The sequence below is a fragment of the Quercus suber genome, unplaced genomic scaffold (assembly GCF_002906115.3).
Source record: "Quercus suber isolate HL8 unplaced genomic scaffold, Cork oak 2.0 scaffold_55, whole genome shotgun sequence".
NCBI classification, from domain to species: domain Eukaryota; kingdom Viridiplantae; phylum Streptophyta; class Magnoliopsida; order Fagales; family Fagaceae; genus Quercus; species Quercus suber.
The window spans coordinates 1,309,224-1,328,185 of record NW_027069520.1 but is presented as its reverse complement, the minus strand read 5'-3'; the positions used below and the strand labels follow the sequence as shown (position 1 = coordinate 1,328,185).

Sequence of the window (18,962 nt, the reverse complement as noted above, 5' to 3'; positions counted from 1 at the left end):
CTATCATTTCATGATTGAAATACTGGTTTACATCTGAAGATACTTCAGAATCTATAACAGTTGGAGTTTCCTCCATCCATGTTACAAAGTCCTCTATAAATTGGCATACTTAGTGAGTCCATGTGCTTCTTTATTCCCTTCTCTTCGTGTGTGACAAACTTCAACTTGTCAGAAAAATTGAATGTGTTGCAGTGTACCTGAAATGACATTGGCAATAGCAGGGGAAGCCTCTGTTTCCCTTGAATAGCTGAGCAGACCAGCAAGCTGTCACTTTCAAAAATTACTTCCTGGATGCCAATATCCCTAGGAAAAATAGCAGCAGCCTTGACAGCTTTTGCTTCATTCTCCAGTGCTCCTAGTGGGACCTGCAATTTTCTTACTCATTGCAGCCACCACTCGCCCTTGATCATCCCTTGCTATCACACCGATACCTAGGATGCACGGACACAGACACGGGTACAAATACGGGTATGGGTACAACACAGTGACACAAGCAATTTTGGAAAAATTACAACATGAAATGGTAGGTATAACACTGGTATGACACAGATATGATAAAGGTACAGCATCCTAAATGAAGTGCCCGTACATCTTAGACCAATACTAGTCCACCTTTGCTTCGAAAATACAGCCCCCATTAGTGTTCACCTTATACCATCCGTTTGGAAGAGAAACCCACCTACCCTAAGTGCTCGTTTGGCTGGCACCTTTACGTTTGACGTCTGCGTTTTTTCAGTTTTTTTTTTTTATTTTTATTTTTATTTTTATTATGCATTTCCAGCTCTTTTTTACTATAGCAGCACTGTAGTAGTTACTATTCAATGAAATAGTTTAGGCGAAACTCAAATAATTTTTATTTATTTTATTTTATAATATGATATAGATATATAGATTAAAAAAAAAAAAAAAACCTTTAACCCAATCGATATTTTTTTATATAAAAAAAAAAAAAATAAAACCCCAATCGGCTCTTTTTCCCTCACATAGCTCTTCTCTCCCTCTTACTATACCAGATATTCGTTCCCCCCTCAACACCTTCACTTTAAAGAATAGGTTAATTGATTTTCTTTTATTTTTTGTTTCGTTTTGTTCATAGCTTTGTCTCTTTCTAATTTCAATTTTTAATTTCTTAACAGTGCACAACTTTTCTATTTGCTTTTCCTTCTATTATCATGTAATTATATTATTATTAGTTTAACAAATCCCTAGCTAGATCTAATTTTTTTTTTCCTTTTACCTTTTTTAAAGAAACGTTTTTTACTTTTTTTTTTTTTTTTTATCTCTCTTTTTTATTTAAATTTTATCCTTAGGTAATTCTATTATATTGATTTTAGGGTTTATTGATAACATTTTAGATAGACACAGCTGTTATTAATTTGCCATATTTATCAAAAAAAAAAAAAAATGTATATATCTATTCTTAAAATCTAAAAATTTATTAAAATTTTTGCAATTTGGTGAAACCACGTGGCGCAACTACGGCGTCTAAGCCCAACTTTTATTATATATAATATGATGATAAGATATTGATATTGATATGATATATATAGATTTGTAAAAGGTTGATAACTAACCCTAAAAATTTTGGTGAAGCCACGTGGCGCAACTGCAGCGTCTAAGCCAAACTTTTATTATATATAATATGATATAATATGATTTGATATTGATATGATATATATAGATTTGTAAAAGGTTGATAACTAACCCTAAAAATTTTGGGGATTAAGATTAAGATGTATATCTGTACTTGAAATTAGATTAATATGAATTAATGAGATATTTAAAATCTATTTTTTAATTGATAATATGCTAATGAGTATAAATCGAGTTTGTCATGATTTATAGCACAATCACATATATTTGGATGAATTGTGTGATGTATGACAAGAAAATGCCATTAATTTTTAACTATTTTTTTAGATAAGTGTGATATACTGTTAACTCTGTAATTCGAACATTTTCTTCTTTAAACCCTGAGTACTTTATGCATGGAGATGTGCTAATTAAATTATAAAACTCCTAGTTATAAAACCAACTTAAGTTGGGCAAGATAGATGCCTAAGCCTAAGTTTTAATACCTATTTATCTTGTAACCTAACATCCAATCTTAAATCAAATGTTCAACACTATATTTTATTGACCAGTATTATTATTATAGATAATAAAAAACTTTTAAAAATTTTTCCCATTTGGGTACGCATTTGTTAGAATTATATAGTTAAATGATTAAAGAAAAACAGCATTTTCTCCCTTAAATGTTTTGGGTGGTTCACAATTTCTTCATTATTTTTAAAACCAACCAATTTTCCTCTCTACATATGGGAAATGAGCAAATACCTTCAATCCGTTACTTTTTCAATTGAATCCAATGAAATTACAATGATTACAAATGTAATCTAAGAAAACAACAGTGCAATCTTCAACTTTTTCTCTTCCTTGTGGTGTACAACTAATAATTTATTTTAAAATTTTTGTTAGATTTAACTAAGAAAGTAATAAATTGATGGTAATTGCTCATTTTTCAAATATAGAGGAGGAAATTGGTTGATTTCAAAGATGGAGAGAATTGTAATCTATCCCAAATATAAAGGGGAAAAATGTTTTTTTTTTTTTTTCCTAATGATTAATTTATCAAATTCCAATAACTAAAATTTTTAGAACAGTTCATAATTTAATTCAAAGTTCAAAGTTTAAACAAAGAGAATGGGCTGGGTTAAGTAGTTGGGTCAGTCAGACTCAACAATTGGACTGTATATGGAAATATTGCTCCAAAGTCCAAAGGCCCAATTTTTTTCATTTTCCAAATCCAACCCAAATTCAAGAAGCTATCAGAATCTTCTGCGCTGCGTGTTTCTGGCGCGCGTGCCGATTCCTCCGATACCTCTCTCTCTCTCTCTCTCTCTCTCTCTCTCTCTCTCTGTGATAGACACACACATCGGCGTTGTTCATATGTACGATGTAAGGTTATTCATTCACTTATTATACATTTGAATCCTATAGCTTAAAAGATGTAGGGTTATTCATTGGCTTATTATCATTGAAACCATTTTTAATGCACGTGAGTTGCTTGTCAAAATGCCCCACCAAATGACTTTGTTTCTTTTGGTTATTTTGTACATTTTTGATAGTTTTCCATGATTCTCTGAATGTATTTAGATGCACTTTGCTCATTGTTTATATGCTGAAAGTAAAGTAGAAAATAAGCTTTACAAAAAAAAACCCAAAAGATGGTTTTTTTTTTTTTGGTCTTCCAATATAATTTCAATAGGATTTAAACTTAATTTCTCTTTACCATCGAGCCAAGATGCCCATAGATTCCTTTTTTATGTAGGCGGGATTCAATTCATGCTCTCTATTCGGCAAAAAAAAAGTTGAACTAACTGAAATTCACAATAAACTAGTTGGCATGGATGAGTAATAGCATAGGGACTTTTTGCTTTTTTTTTTTGTTGTTTTTAAGTAAGTTACACGAGCACATATGGATATTGAAGTCATGACCTTACCCTTCGCCTTGCTCTTACGAGGGGAGGATGTGCAACTTAAGCTAGAGCTTATTGAATGACATGGGAATTTGATATCCTAGTTTAGTGATATCCTTTTTTGTTTAGTTGAGCTACTTTCCATTGTGCATATTGATATCTAATTAGACCACCCTGAAAAGTTGTCTGTTTGTTATATGCATGAACAATTGTGGTTTTTTAATTTCTCATTCCTTAATGCTTAGGTGATTCTTGTACATGGACCTGGAATTTTCTGAAGTTAATTTAGCATGTCTTGGAGGAGAATATTTTATAAGTCTCATTACCAGTGCTTGGTCTTTCTCACTATTCCCTTACAGTTCATATATTCATGGATCGTTGGATTGGAGTTTTGAAGGTCCCATTGGGCCTTAACAGCGGAAATTACTATAGAGTTGCAGCATCTTTGTGCCTTTCACCTACTACCAAAAACTTAGCTGTAAGTTCTGCTCACTTGAGTACTGTTAAGCACTAGTGCAAATTTTTTGCTGTTCATCACTCTTAAGATGGTGGTGGTGGTGATGATGGTGATGGGTTGTGGGTTTGATGGTGGTGGTGGTGGTGGTGGTGGTGGTGGGTTTTGGGGTTGGTGGTGATGGTGATGGTGTTGGTGGTGTTGATGGGTTTTGGGGTTGGTGGTGGTGGTGGTTTTTGTGAAGGTGGTGGTTGTATGGTTTATGAGAGAGAGATGAGTCAGAGACTTAGATGAAGGGAAGAGAGAGAAGAGAAAGCTGAAGAGGAAGAGAAGTAGTGAGAAAAATTTACTTTTTCTACTTTAATATAGCATTCGGATACAATCCCTGATGCTTGTGGTCTTACACTTTCTCATGCTATAATTAGTTTTGTATTCAGGTTTTTCCTTCCAAGAAATGGGAAGTACGTGACTATTAAATTGCTATGGAGTCCTCTCTTTTGAATTTATGGACAAGTTCATCTTTTTATTTTATTTTATAGATAAGTTGCACACATCCCCGGTGGATTTTGAACTTATAATCTAATCCTCTACCCACACTTGTGAGATGAGGAAGTGCCATTTGTTCTGAAAGACTATATTACTCTTGCGCCAATGAGCTTTAGCTCAGAAAGCAATTCCTCCCCTTGTAAGAGCAAGGTGAAGGGTGAGATCATAGTTTCAAGACTTACCAAATGCATGCGTAATTACCAATAAGAAAACAATGTTATTACATTTTTTTTAAAAGACTATTTTATCTTGTGCTGAAACCCTATGTTTTTGAATCACTCTTTTTCACTTTTCTTTTCATTGAAGCATACCAAGATTCTGATTACACTTTGCATTGGAGGCAGGCGCCTTCTGCAAATGCCATCTTTTTCAATGGAGATCGTATTGAAGGGACTGGGAACCCAGTGATTGAGAGGCTGTCTGATTTACAGAATATAGCCGAAATTCTGGTTTCAAAGTTCGGAGGTTCTATCAATGCTTGGGTCATTGAGGCTTCTGTTTTTAATGGGCCTTTTGCTGTCTATAAGGATTTTATTCCATCTGTGAATCAATGGGGAGAACCAAAATCATATAGCCCAACTGGATACCCAGCTTCTAGGACGACTGTCTCACTCTTGTCAAATTGCCTTGAAGAGGTATGTTAGGTAATTGATTTGTATTTGATAATTTTTGTCAATTTTATTTTGAAAGATCATATTGTTTGATATCATTTATGGAAAGTGTCTGCACTCTGCACAACATACTTGTGTTTTATATACCAAAAAATAATTGTCTTTGAGAACCACATCACCTCTTTATGCATTAACTCACTCTTGAAATTAGAAAGGAAATGTGTTCATGCCGATGAAATAGGCCCTGCACAATATTCTTCTATTTACTAGATTGTGGCTTGCTGATATTAAACAAGGGTTTTACCTTACTGCATGGAAAGATCATGGAGTTTTTATTACAAAAGCTCATATGCACTAGGTTGACATGAAAGTAATCATTAGGGCCTTCCAAATTTCTTTCCTTGTTTGTCTCCTCCTAAGCGCCAATTGCAGCTACGTATGATAAATGTTGCATTGGAGACCAGAGTTGAGGAATTTAGGGTAACTTGCCGTTTCCTACCCTACATTATAGGGCCATTTTCAATAATACTTGAACAGTTGAACTTTAAATTTAAGCTATCAATATCCTAAACTATGTGATAAGTTGCAAGATCCCCCACTATTAAAATTTTCTCAATTTCTGTCATATTTAACCTTAATTTCCACATTTTTAGAACTGAAATTGGAGAAACTTTGATTATAGGAGGACATTGCAGCAAACCCAATTATTTAAGGGGTTGATTGTTCAAATTTAGAATTTAAGGGATGTAGCAACTGACCTTATAGTTTAATGAGGAAAAATGCAATTTACCCAAGAAGTTAAATAGTATTTATTTTAAACTGTTGAATTATGTTCTATCTTTATTCTAGATATTTAGAATATGGCATAATAATGTAAGATGTTTTTGCTGTAATAATCAAATTCACGAATAAACTTTTCGCTAGTTGTTCTTTTTCTTTCATGAATAAAATATTAGTCTAGGGACTCTTCTTAAGTCTGTTTACCATAAAAAATCTCTTACTGTTTTTCAGTATTCTCCTGATCATCTTTAAAACTCCTAATTGTTCCTAACATCTACTGATTTCCGTGACCTACTTTTTTTCTGCGGCAGGTAAAGAAAATAATTCCAGGAAGACAGAAGGAGCAAAGCCCAGCCAGTATATCCACATCACATCTGCCACAACCTAAAACATTCATCCTTGGATTTAGCAAGGGTGGTACTGTGCTTAATCAGCTAGTTACTGAACTTAGCTTCTCAGATGTGAAATTTACTGGAAATTCACCCCACACTGAAGAACAGTCAACAAGCAACAAGTATTCCAATTTCACAGAAGAGATTAAAATAATTCCTAGTACAGAAGAAGGCCTTTTAAACAGCATCACCGAGATCCATTATGTGGATGTTGGTTTAAATTCCTCTGGCGCTTATCTAACTAACCATGATGCTATTGAGAGAATCTCCAAACGCCTTACACAAGGAGGTAAAGGAATTCGTTTTGTTCTTCATGGCACTCCAAGGCAATGGTGTGACTCTAGGCGAATTTGGATACTCAATGAAAAAGACAAATTGGTCCGTATGCTCGAATCTGAAGCTGATAGGAGTGGAGGGAAATTACAGGTCTGCGAGAGATTTTATTTTGCTAAAAAGCCTCCTGATCTACAGATGCATTTTGAAATAATTGAAAATATGGATGTCAGTTAAGTGCTGTGAATTTGGTATCAAAAATAGAAAACACACTGTATTAGGTGTCTAAGCACCATGGATGGTTCTAACTATGCAGCATTCTAGTGGATGTAAATTTTTTTTTTTTTTTAATGTACAATTTGTATATAGTGGCTTCCTTACCCCCCATTGTTTATATGACATTAGTTGATACTGTAAATATTGATGAGTTCCCTTGCTTCAAAACCCCCAGTGTTACAATTAACAATGTGGCTATGTTGTGCATAATCCATGAAAAGCCTAGTGTTAAATATGTTGTGAAAAATGTATAATTTTGTTCCAAGTAAGAATCACTACAGAAGCTGCTGCTGCTTCAAAAAATACATATACTAAAAGAAAAGTAGTAAAGCATTTCCAGAAAGAGGAAGGGGGGCAATGCTTTTCTACATGAATACATGTCTGTTCTTGGTCACTCCATTTGGAAATTTGTCATTACCAATGTGTTAGTTAATAACAAAACTTTTCCAATTGGCTCGTTGTTCATTAAAAGAAGAACGTACATTTTGTATGATGGTGTAAATTACCCATAGACACCCAACTGGATGATGATTTTGAGTTTTTGACCCTTCTCTTTTGTTGAATATGCAGACAGTGATGAGGTTCCTGTTAACACGTTTGAGCCTTTCGTAATTACTAAAATCCCTTTTAAAGTAAAACTTTTAATTAGGAATTAATTCAAAAGGAAAAATAGCTAATTAGGGTGGCAATGGTTAACACTTAACACTACCCTTCTTTATAATTGAAAACGATAGGTTAACACTGCCCTGAACACAACATGGATTTCTGTGAGTTAGCGTTTAACGTAAATAGCTGCATGTGGCTGAGCTGCTTAAAAACATATTGGGCATAGCTTGGGAATAAGCTTATTTATGTTCATTTATTTAGAAAACAAGTCACGCCCAAATTTAGGCTTGACTATTAAACGAGAACCGCAAACATAATAATGTGGCTATTAAAAAACTTGTGAGTATGAGATTTTATATATATATATATATATATATATATATTGTTTCGGCAATAATGTTTTCTAAAAAATGAATCATTTTCTAAAATGTATTTTCTCTAAAATTATCTCATTTTTCTATATTTGATAAAAACTCCTAATTGTTCCTAACATCTACTGATTTCCGTGACCTACTTTTTTTCTGCGGCAGGTAAAGAAAATAATTCCAGGAAGACAGAAGGAGCAAAGCCCAGCCAGTATATCCGCATCACATCTGCCACAACCAAAAACATTCATCCTTGGATTTAGCAAGGGTGGTACTGTGCTTAATCAGCTAGTTACTGAACTTAGCTTCTCAGATGTGAAATTTACTGGAAATTCACCCCACACTGAAGAACAGTCAACAAGCAACAAGCATTCCAATTTCACAGAAGAGATTAAAATAATTCCTAATACAGAAGAAGGCCTTTTAAACAGCATCACCGAGATCCATTATGTGGATGTTGGTTTAAATTCCTCTGGTGCATATCTAACTAACCATGATGCTATTGAGAGAATCTCCAAACGCCTTACACAAGGAGGTAAAGGAATTCGTTTTGTTCTTCATGGCACTCCAAGGCAATGGTGTGACTCTAGGCGAATTTGGATACTCAATGAAAAAGACAAATTGGTCCATATGCTCGAATCTGAAGCTGATAGGAGTGGAGGGAAATTACAGGTCTGCGAGAGATTTTATTTTGCTAAAAAGCCTCCTGATCTACAGATGCATTTTGAAATAATTGAAAAAATGGATGTCAGTTAAGTGCTGTGAATTTGGTATCAAAAATAGAAAACACACTGTATTAGGTGTGTAAGCACCATGGATTGTTCTAACTATGCAGCATTCTAGTGGATGTAATTTTTTTTTTTTTTTTAATGTACAATTTGTATATAGTGGCTTCCTTACCCCCCATTGTTTGGATGACATTAGTTGATACTGTAAATATTGATGAGTTCCCTTGCTTCAAAACCCCCAGTGTTACAATTAACAATGTGGCTATGTTGTGCATAATCCATGAAAAGCCTAGTGTTAAATATGTTGTGAAAAATGTATAATTTTGTTCCAAGTAAGAATCACTACAGAAGCTGCTGCTGCTGCTTCAAAAAATACATATTCTAAAAGAAAAGTAGTAAAGCATTTCCAGAAAGAGGAAGGGGGGCAATGCTTTTCTACATGAATACATGTCTGTTCTTGGTCACGCCATTTGGAAATTTGTCATTACCAATGTGTTAGTTAATAACAAAACTTTTCCAATTGGCTCGTTGTTCATTAAAAAAAGAAAAAGAACGTACATTTTGTATGATGGTATAAATTACCCATAGACACCCAACTGCATGATGATTTTGAGTTTTTGACCCTTCTCTTTTGTTGAATATGCAGACAGTGATGAGGTTCCTGTTAACACGTTTGAGCCTTTCGTAATTACTAAAATCCCTTTTGAAGTAAAACTTTTAATTAGGAATTAATTCAAAAGGAAAAATAGCTAATTAGGGTGGCAATGGTTAACACTTAACACTACCCTTCTTTTTAATTGAAAACGATAGGTTAACACTGCCCTGAACCCAACATGGATTTCTGTGAGTTAGCGTTTAACGTAAATAGCTGTGGCTGAGCTGCTTAAAAACATATTGGGCATAGCTTGGGAATAAGCTTATTTATGTTCATTTATTTAGAAGTCACGCCCAAATTTAGGCTTGACTATTAAACGAGAACAAAAATGTATAATTTTGTTCCAAATTTAGGCTTGACTATTTAGAAAATAAGCTTATATATATATATATATATATTGTTTCGGCAATAATGTTTTCTAAAAAATGAATCATTTTCTAAAATGTATTTTCTCTAAAATTATCTCATTTTTCTATATTTGATACTAAAGATAGTTTTCATTTGACTCATTTTTTCTGATGCTACAAAACACTAAAAAACACAGAAAACTATATTTACAGAAGGTTTTCCTTTGATATTGAATTGTGTAAACGTAAACAAGTTTATAAGATATCATATTATTATTTTTAATTTATTGATAATATAAATAAAATAAATAATCCATTTCATAATAAAAATCATATATTATATTATATGTAAAAGTAGAAGTTGAGAAAAAGTTCAATCAAGACTCTAAATTAAATTTTAATTGCACTTCCATTTTGTGTCAAGTGTCATTCTAATTATTCTATTATTCATTACAAAGGCAAGTATCTTTAGACTTTAAATGCACTCAAATCTTGTGCTAAATGTCATTCCAATTATTCTTTAATTGTGTGTCAATTATTGTTTACATGCAAAACTCAATTCATGTGTGCACTGATGCTGTTTGTGTGTGTGTTGCACACCTACATATGCAAGGGTTATAAGATATATATATAATTTTTAACAATACAAGGTTGGTAAATCTAATTTTACAAGTGTATAAACAAAAAAAATATTCTATATAATTTACTCAAATAATATATATTTTACTATAATTTAGCCATATATAATTTTTAACCGTACAAGGATGGTAAAATCTAATTTTAAATGTTCATAACCAAAAATTATTATATAAATATAAGTCAAATAATATATATTTTTACTATAATATAATTATTAATTATTAATATAGATCGGTGAATGGGTAGAAAATGTTAGTTATGGTGTTTACTATGTTTTAATCAAGTAACTCATAAACATACTTGAAAATATTTGACAAGAAAAATAAACAGGCTTAAACATATAATCTAGTTTGTAAATGAGCTCCAATTTGACTCATGTTCAAAAGAAGGGCAATGATTGGATCTAGTGTACATTGCATCTTAATAGGCTCGGCACACACAAACACTAGACCCAAGTTAGTTTCTAAAAATAATATTAAAATGAAAAATCCAAAACTTTTAAAATATGAAATTTAACACACTCCACAATTTTTGAAGAAGTCTTATGAGATGGTCTCATGACTCATGAGATATTTGGGTCCATACATGTGGAATTCATACATAGGATTGAATTCCACACATATAGACCCCATGCAATACCTTCTCATCAATTCAAATCAAAAGTTAAAAAGATAACTTTTAATATCAACCAGTAGATCAATGAAGTAAAAAAAGTAAAAAGAAATTGAGCTAAAAAAAAAAGTAAAAATGAAAAAGTATAATTCATGAAAAGTTAAAAAGATAACTTTTGATATCAACCATTAGATCAAGAAAGTTACAAAAGTATAAAAAGTTAAGAATTTTGAAAAAGTAAAATTCATGTGGGAGGAATTACATGATGCAATGACCCTAACTATTGCATCGGATTTCAATCCCTACGCGTATTGTGATAGAGATATCATAGAATACTCTACCTCGTACAGTTCTTTTAATCTTAACTATATGTTTTACCTTATCAAAAAAAAAAAAAAAAAAAAAACTATATGTTTTACAACGAATGATTAAGAATAGGCCACGTCGTCAATCCACTTACAAAATTTTAAAATGATTATTCCACCTCAGCTTTTCAAATTTACAGGTAAGATTTTTGAGGTTTTTATTTTTTTATAATTTATTTTAGTTTGTAAAAAAAAAAAAGACAAAATTTATCCCCTTTCCGTACACATTCATTCATTCTTCTATCTCTGTTCCATTATTAATCATTGAATCTATCCGTGCCAATAAACCCTAAAGTCCACGCGGTTGGAGACTCGGGTTTTCTTTCCTCTTTCTTTCTTCTACCCTGGTTTGCAAACAGACCCAGAGACTGGAATATTCCATAATTCCTATAAACACCACAATCCCCTCGCACCCAAACACTCCTTAACTAAGAAAGTCCCTTCCTTTTTCCTCTTTATTCTCTCTTTCACTTTCTCTCTCTTAAACCCTCTCCCTGCGCTCAAACCAAGTTTCTCAACTCTGTTAATGGCTTCTACCAAGGTGGGTTTTCCTCTTCTTTCTCAGGAACTTACCTATGTATTTGTGTATATATATATATATATATATGCATCTATGTCTGTTTGTTTTTTTTGTGCGTACAAATATGTAAGCCTATTATTTTATGTTTAAAGTACTAGAATAGTGTTTGAGTGTGTTTAAATTCTCTTTTAATCTTCAATATCTCCCTCTTACTCAGATGGGTATTTTTCTTTTTGGGTGCTATGTACTTAATATTTATTGCTTTTTTTTTTTTCCTTACCTGATCTGAGATTGTGAATCTTGCGTAGGTTGATAACCGGGGTCCATTCGGGTCGAAAAGGTCTCGGAATGATGGTAAGTTGAACTCAGTAGTTTTCATTATTGATTGTAGTATTGGTTTTAAGCGTTTATGTGTGCTAGTGTGGATTTTTTTTTTGATGTTTTTGTATGTGGGTCATGTTTGAAAATATGTTTAGTGCCTGAAATTGAACACATTTAGGCTGTTAGATGGTGTGACCAAAATTTAAACGGGCATACCATCACTTTGTTAGACACATTAGGGACTACAAGCGATCACTTTTAGGAACTAAAAGAAATCACAAAGTGATCACTTTAAACTGTGAGGACTAAAATCATTCATGGACTATAACTTAGGGACCAACAATGTATTTTGGCATGGTACAAATTAAATTAGAAGTAGGCGAGTGCATTTTCATGTGTGTTGGAATCAATTTAACGCCTTTGTAAGTTTCATCATGTTGTTATCAGTATGAGATGTTGGATTCTTTTTTATGTTGTTCCCTGTTTAATAGGCATTCTTTTAAGGTATTTTCTAGGCAGTGTGCAATTTGGGATTCACTATCTATCCTGGTTCTGTTATTGGTGCTTTTCTTTGGGATAAATTATGCCTTTCTTAAAGGAAAACCATTTTGAGAAATGATGCCGCAGATTAATAAAGCAATTATGCAAGAGTTGAACTAGAGTTTTTATTTTGATATAGATGATGATTCCATCTTGGTTGACAAAAGATAGCAGACACTAGAGGTTTTATTTAGTTGATTTGACCTTATATTCTAGAACAATGGGTAGGTGCTCAAAGTAATTCATATGGTTTTTCTCACTTTGTAACTAGGTCTGACTAGTAATGAGTTTCCCATCATAAATTAATAGCTTTAATCATGTTTCATAGGTGGTTCTTTTTCATCTTTTACAGACTCAAAAAAGTATGTGAGGTGCCTGTGTTCAATGGTTTAAAATTGAAATAACCTATTTACCAGTTTGGACCAGTTTACTACAGTAAACACTGCCATTCATTGGCTATAGCATTCTTTGAGGGACCGATTTCATTATCTATCCCTTAACAGCTGTCTGTTATAATGTAATCTGTCTTTTCCAATTCAGTTGTTTGAAATTATCATGCTTACCTATGCCAGCTTCACGGAATGATGGAGATTGGACCTGTCCTAAGTGTGGAAATGTAAACTTCGGGTTTAGAGTTGTTTGCAATCGTGGAAAATGTGGTGCTCCTCGACCACCTGTCACTCCAGTAAGTTGCAGGATTCTATTTATTAATCATTTAAAGTTCCCTTTGAAGCAATAGGTGTGGTATTGGTTTGTAGTGGTCAAGTGAAGAACCAAAGTCCTGAAATCAGTAAGGGTTTGGTTGTGTGGAATCCACAGATTTGAGATTAGGCCTTTAAGTTGTTAAAAAAAGAAAATTATGAAAGGGTTAGGGTCTTGGTTGTTGTTTCTCTTAAATGTAGGTAAAAGAACAACAAAGGGACTGATGTGTGTAGACAATGACAACCAGGGGTAATATAATATAAATGAGTAAATTCATGAAAACACCATCATAATACTTAATGAGGTAGCTTACTAAATCGGTTCAGAGTTGGAGGGATATGCTGGGTGAGGCCAGCTCCCCAAAGGAAATTCCATTTGTAATATTCATATAACTCTAAATATTTTCGTAGAATTTCCTGTTGAATAATCAAGGCAAGTGCTTTGGTAATGGTGATTAGACAGCCTGTTGTTTGGTTAGAATTTACTGGAATTGTTTTTTTTATTCCCCTTAACTCTAATGCTAAGCATCATAACTTCTGGATTTTTTTTTTTTGATAAGTATAACTTCTGGATTTATAAAGAAGAAAACATCCCTTTGGTTGCTTATTTTTTAATCCAATTCTTGGTCTATGAAGATACACAGTTAGGTTCTATGTATTTTTTTTTTTTTTTTTTAACCACCGCATGTTCCATCTCCATATCAAGCCTTTTTTCATCATTTCAATTTGGATGTCAGAATTTGTCTTCATGATACAATGGTTTGGCATGTGTTGGAACAAGGAAAAGAATGTATGGAAGTGGTAGAAAGGTTATAATGTCCCGAAGGTGAAGTAAGAACTCATTTAGTAATAGATATAACAAAAGTGAAATTGGATTAATCTTTGCATATACCCAATGCAGAGGCTTTCTTCTTTATAAGTTAATTACTCTTCTTTGTCATTTAGTCCTTGGACTCTTGTAATGCAGAACATGGGTTGCCTAACACCTGAAACCAGAGCTCATACTATAGTTCCATCCCTTTGTGAGGTCCAGGACAATCTAAAATATCAACAGTGTTGGTGAGAATGTAATTTTCAAAGATACAACTCTGTTAATGATAATTTTTAGTAAAAAATAAATAATGCTTATAATAGAGACAGATATGTTACTTAAGTCTTTTCATAAGACATTCAGGATACATCTTTTGGATTTGGTCAACATTGGCATTAGGCAGTTTATGAAATTTGCAAAATGCTTGGAGGGCCATTGTTTATAAATAAAACAAAATATTATGGTACTTTGCAGGGGGTGGGGGTGGGGGAGCTTGTTCATTAGCCTTTGTATTCAATTTTGCATAAAAAGGGGAGGAGTGACTATTTGTATAAGTACATCCCATGGACCATGACTTAAAAGGAAGGTTGCAATTCTTTAATTCTGCACTCGGTACCAATGAATGTCATTTCATTTTTTGACAAGGAAAATAATTTAATAAACAATATGTAGCAGTTTGAATACACAATGTGTGCACCAAAATACACTTAAATAGTCTATGAACTCTAGAAAAGGACAAGAAGGAATACTGCCAAGGGAAATCATCCAATCATACAAGCATCTCTATACAGATTGTTTGATGACATGATGAGGACATTCAACACCTTCAAACATTTCACTATTATGTTCACACCAAATTACCTGCATAAAACTTAACAAAACTGCCTTCCATATTGTAGACATTCTATGTCGATGATATTTCCCTTGCCAACAGTATTACAGTACAGCATTTGAGTCATTGAACAATAAAGAAGATGTTCCTCCGTTATTCTTACGCATACAACACTTTCTGCCAGTGAATGTCATTTCATGTTTTCCAAATGTTAAACTAATGGGAAGTAAATTCAACTTTTGAATATATTTAATCCATACTTTTGTTACAGGTAAAAGCTAATTGATCAATAGTTGTTTTTATTTTGAGTCTTAGTATAGTTGGGATTTCAATTGACCTGGTTTTAAGAGCCAAGATTTGGATTAATTTTTATTAGAGTTTTCTAATGTTTAAAAGGATTGTAATTGTCTCTCATATGGTGTTATGGAATTGAAATTTATTCTGTGAATTTACACAATGATGCACTATAGTTTCAGATCGTTTTCTTAGTGGATTGCCAAACCTAATGACCAGAACCTATTCTTCACGTTATTGCTATAATTGCTAGATAGAGTTACTGTACTTCATATAATCTGAAAATTTTTTGGCATACTACTTTCATTCTGATTGATTACTTGTATAACATATAATTTCCTTTTTCTGCAGTCTGCTCCAATTAGCCCTTATAATGCCCCTCCTCCGTTTTATTATGGAGGTGTTGGGGCTCCTCCTCTGCCATATGGATTGTCTGGCAGGTATGGATCCCCAGTACCACATTCAGGACTGCATTATGACTATGGTCTCCCTTCAGGTGCTCATGGACCATATGGTCATCTGCCTACATTTCCACCTGGAGGATATGGAGGTACTTTTCCTTTTGTGACCTGTAAATTCTTTTCACAATCAGCTGTTAAAATAAAGAACATTTTAGTATAAATAGGAAAATAGGAGCAGAGGAAAGTTTATGCTGCAATTGTAAGTGTAAAGAAATGGTTAAAACTTTAGTTTTTTAGCATAGACGTATTTAATAGCTAATACAAGATATTTTCGCATTAAATGCAATTGATTTATGGAGGAAGAGGTGAATGAGGGATTGTTATATGTATAAATAGAACTTCTATGCGTCAAAGTTAAGTTATTGTGAGAATATCTTTACATGCTAGTTCAAGTATGCTAGTACAAAGACATTTCAATAACCTTTTATGTAAGAATTGAAAAAAAAAAAAAAAATTATACTGCTACAAATGTTATCTGCATTAATGGAATTTTGGGTGGCTAGATGGATCATTGCCTTCCACTGCCCAAATGGCGTGGCTATAGAGGTGAGCTAAATGGGGGGATGGAACAGGAGTGAAATTTCTCATATGAGCATTACAGTGTTGCAGTTGATTTTGTGATCAGGCAACTGCAATGGTTTGGACAGAAATACTTGTTTAGCAGCATAATGCCAATCCTGAGTTTTGGCTTAGGGAAAAATCTAGGGGAGGGTGCCTGCAGGTGGAGCTCAAAATTATGTATTAGGATAAATGGCATCATGTAGAAGTTTGTGTCAAGCATGTTCAATCATCTGCTTCATCTGTATGCGTAACTGGTGGTTTTTTAATGAATCAGGTATGCCTTATAGTCCAGGGCCTGCCGTAAATGGATATGGATTTGGCTTTCAAAGACCTCCATGGGCAGGAGGAGTATTACCTGATAATCCTGCCTCACGTAAACGTCGTGGAGGTATTTGCACCATCTTGTATCCTAAATTTCATTGTTGAGATTTTTCCATTTCCACTATAATTGTAATCTGATCAATCATCATCTATATGTTGAACGTTAATATTGATACAGTATCTTATGGTTTATTGGAAGTTATATGCAGTATTTTGTACTTTCTTTTGTTTGTGTTTATGTCTCTAGTTTGAAATAAATGATGGTGGGTGAGACTTTAAGTACTAATAATTACCTTTTTAATTATCCTCCACCTCGTGTCATTTTTTAATTTATGTCGGTGTTTTGATTTCTTTGTTTCAATGCTTTAAGAAACTTTGGTTAATAATAATTACCTTTCTGTAGTAAAGTATTACTTGGTCTATAATCAAAGGAAGCACGGGTGCACCATTTTCGTTGGCGCACCTGCGTCGGACTTGGCAAGACACACCATGTGGCCTGGATGCGGCTGCACGTGTGTCCCTGGCGAAATTTTTTTACCGACGTAGCCTGATTCGGTCTGAAATAGGACCTGATATGGACTGAAATACTTTAAAAAAAAAAACATTAATTTCAAACTTATCTTTTATTTAGTTTTAGTTTCAAACTTATCTTTCGATATTGTATTCTAATTTATGAACATCATGTAATGATTATGCATTTACTTTATTATCTACTATTGTTCTTAAATTGATATATGTTTACCATTATATGAAAAAAATGCATAGCAATATAAAAAAAAAAAAAAATTAATTAATAAATGTATCCTGCCGCCTTGTGTCCTACTTTATCAAAAATTCTTTGTCGCCACACTGCACCAGCACCTGAACTCGAATTCTCACCCGCGCTTCCTAGTCTATAAGATGCTTGATTGTTTGTTATATTTCTAAGTTGGCCCTGATTTTGGTCCTATCTTCTTAAACTCATGGATTTCTCTCCAGCATAAACTCAAGCTTCAATACGTTCTCTTTTTGTATTTCTATCAGCAGTGCTGTATGTAAATTAAGCTGCGTGGTTGTATATGCAGGGCCAGATGGTGTACATGAAGGGGATTGGGTTTGCCCCAAATGTGAGAATGTTAACTTCGCCTTCAGAACCACTTGCAACATTAAGAAATGCGGGGCTCCCAGACCTTCTGTAAGTGATTTATTTCTGGAATTGTTATTATGATGTTCACCATTTTAACATGTCCAAAGAGTTTTTGTATGTTCTTAAGTTTGATAGAAAATCTAGAAAGTCAACCACAAACCCAACGCATGTACAATTTGTTCATAGTAGTCCCTTCATTATCCATGGTTTGAAAAAATTCCAATCAATTCACAATGGCCCATAACAATCGAAAACTTCCATTGTCCCCTCCTTCCAAACCAAGATCGCATTTCCATGTATAAATATTCTGATGTTGCCATGCACATGATGTTGGTTTTCATGTGGTTTGAAAACATTCCAATCCACATCACAGTTGCCCATCACCAATCGAAAACTTCCTTTGTCACCACCTTTTAATCCAAGACAACTATCTATGTATAAATATTCTGACATTTCCATGCACATGATGTTGTTTTTCATGTTTAATAGCTCATTACCTTGCATTAATTATGCATCTTTATGATTCCTTGCAGGGCCCAAACCAATCAAATTCTAGTGCCCCTGAAGGCTGCTGGAGTTGTAGCAAATGTGGCAATCTGAATTATCCCTTTCGAACTGTCTGCAACCGCAAGGATTGTGGAAATGAGAGGCCAAATACTGGCAATTAGATAATTACCCTATGGTGTGCATGGGTAGCTTTAATCCACCAATTCCCTGTGTATTAGAAAATCATTCTTTGTTGCACTAGAGAATGAAAAAACAACCATGTTTATATTTTAAAAAAAAGAGCAAGATTTATATAAAGAAACATATTTTTATTTCCATTTTTGTGATATTAGCTAGCATGACAACTTGTAATCTTGTTTTTATTTTTATATTTTTCTCTGGGCAACTTCTGGTATGAATGGCTGCAAATCTGCAACTTTGGTCATTGAGTAATGGGTGGTTGATGGATTAGTTCTTTTAGCAATTTCATAATATATATGTCAGGGTTATGCTTTTCCAAAAGTTTATGGAAGTTACATTTTTAAATCGAGTCGTAAACTAAATGTCTAAATCCATCTTTAAAAGGTTAAATTATATTTTTGGTTCTTAATATTTGGTGTAGGTTGATATTGGTCCTTCAAAATCCATAGTCATCTCTTCTTGAAATGCAATAAATGTAATAGTTTTTGTGATGCAAAATCAACAATCAAAATGTTAAATTTTGAGAAAATCTGTACCTTTTGTGGAAATGAATGGATTAGTGCTTTTAGCAATTTCATAATATATATGTCAGGGTTATGCTTTTCCAAAAGTTTATGGAAGTTACATTTTTAAATCAAGTCGTAAACTAAATGTCTAAA

At 33.3% G+C, this 18,962-nt stretch overlaps 2 protein-coding genes across 7 annotated transcripts; both read left to right on the top strand.

Moving 5' to 3' along the window:
* Positions 1-2,767: 2,767 nt before the first annotated feature.
* On the top strand, positions 2,768-8,745 carry LOC112011655 (uncharacterized). Of its 6 annotated transcripts, none has more exons than XM_024044020.2 (4): positions 2,804-2,958; positions 3,725-3,957; positions 4,824-5,114; positions 6,182-7,001. In XM_024044020.2, the coding sequence occupies exons 2-4, from the start codon at positions 3,850-3,852 to the stop codon at positions 6,770-6,772; spliced, it is 990 nt and encodes a 329-aa protein (XP_023899788.2). In that variant the 5' UTR covers positions 2,804-2,958; positions 3,725-3,849; the 3' UTR covers positions 6,773-7,001. The 6 variants fall into 6 exon arrangements, with proteins under 6 accessions (XP_065628286.1, XP_065628285.1, XP_023899788.2 ...); XM_024044021.2 differs by having other exon boundaries at positions 2,804-2,963; positions 3,839-3,957; XM_024044019.2 differs by having other exon boundaries at positions 2,805-2,958; positions 3,839-3,957.
* A 2,650-nt stretch (positions 8,746-11,395) lies between these two features.
* LOC112011671 (ranBP2-type zinc finger protein At1g67325) lies at positions 11,396-18,440 on the top strand. The gene is made up of 7 exons (XM_024044034.2): positions 11,396-11,669; positions 11,957-12,002; positions 13,082-13,194; positions 15,499-15,697; positions 16,444-16,557; positions 17,555-17,664; positions 18,150-18,440. The coding sequence occupies exons 1-7, from the start codon at positions 11,655-11,657 to the stop codon at positions 18,282-18,284; spliced, it is 732 nt and encodes a 243-aa protein (XP_023899802.1). The 5' UTR covers positions 11,396-11,654; the 3' UTR covers positions 18,285-18,440.
* The last annotated feature ends 522 nt before the right edge of the window (positions 18,441-18,962 follow it).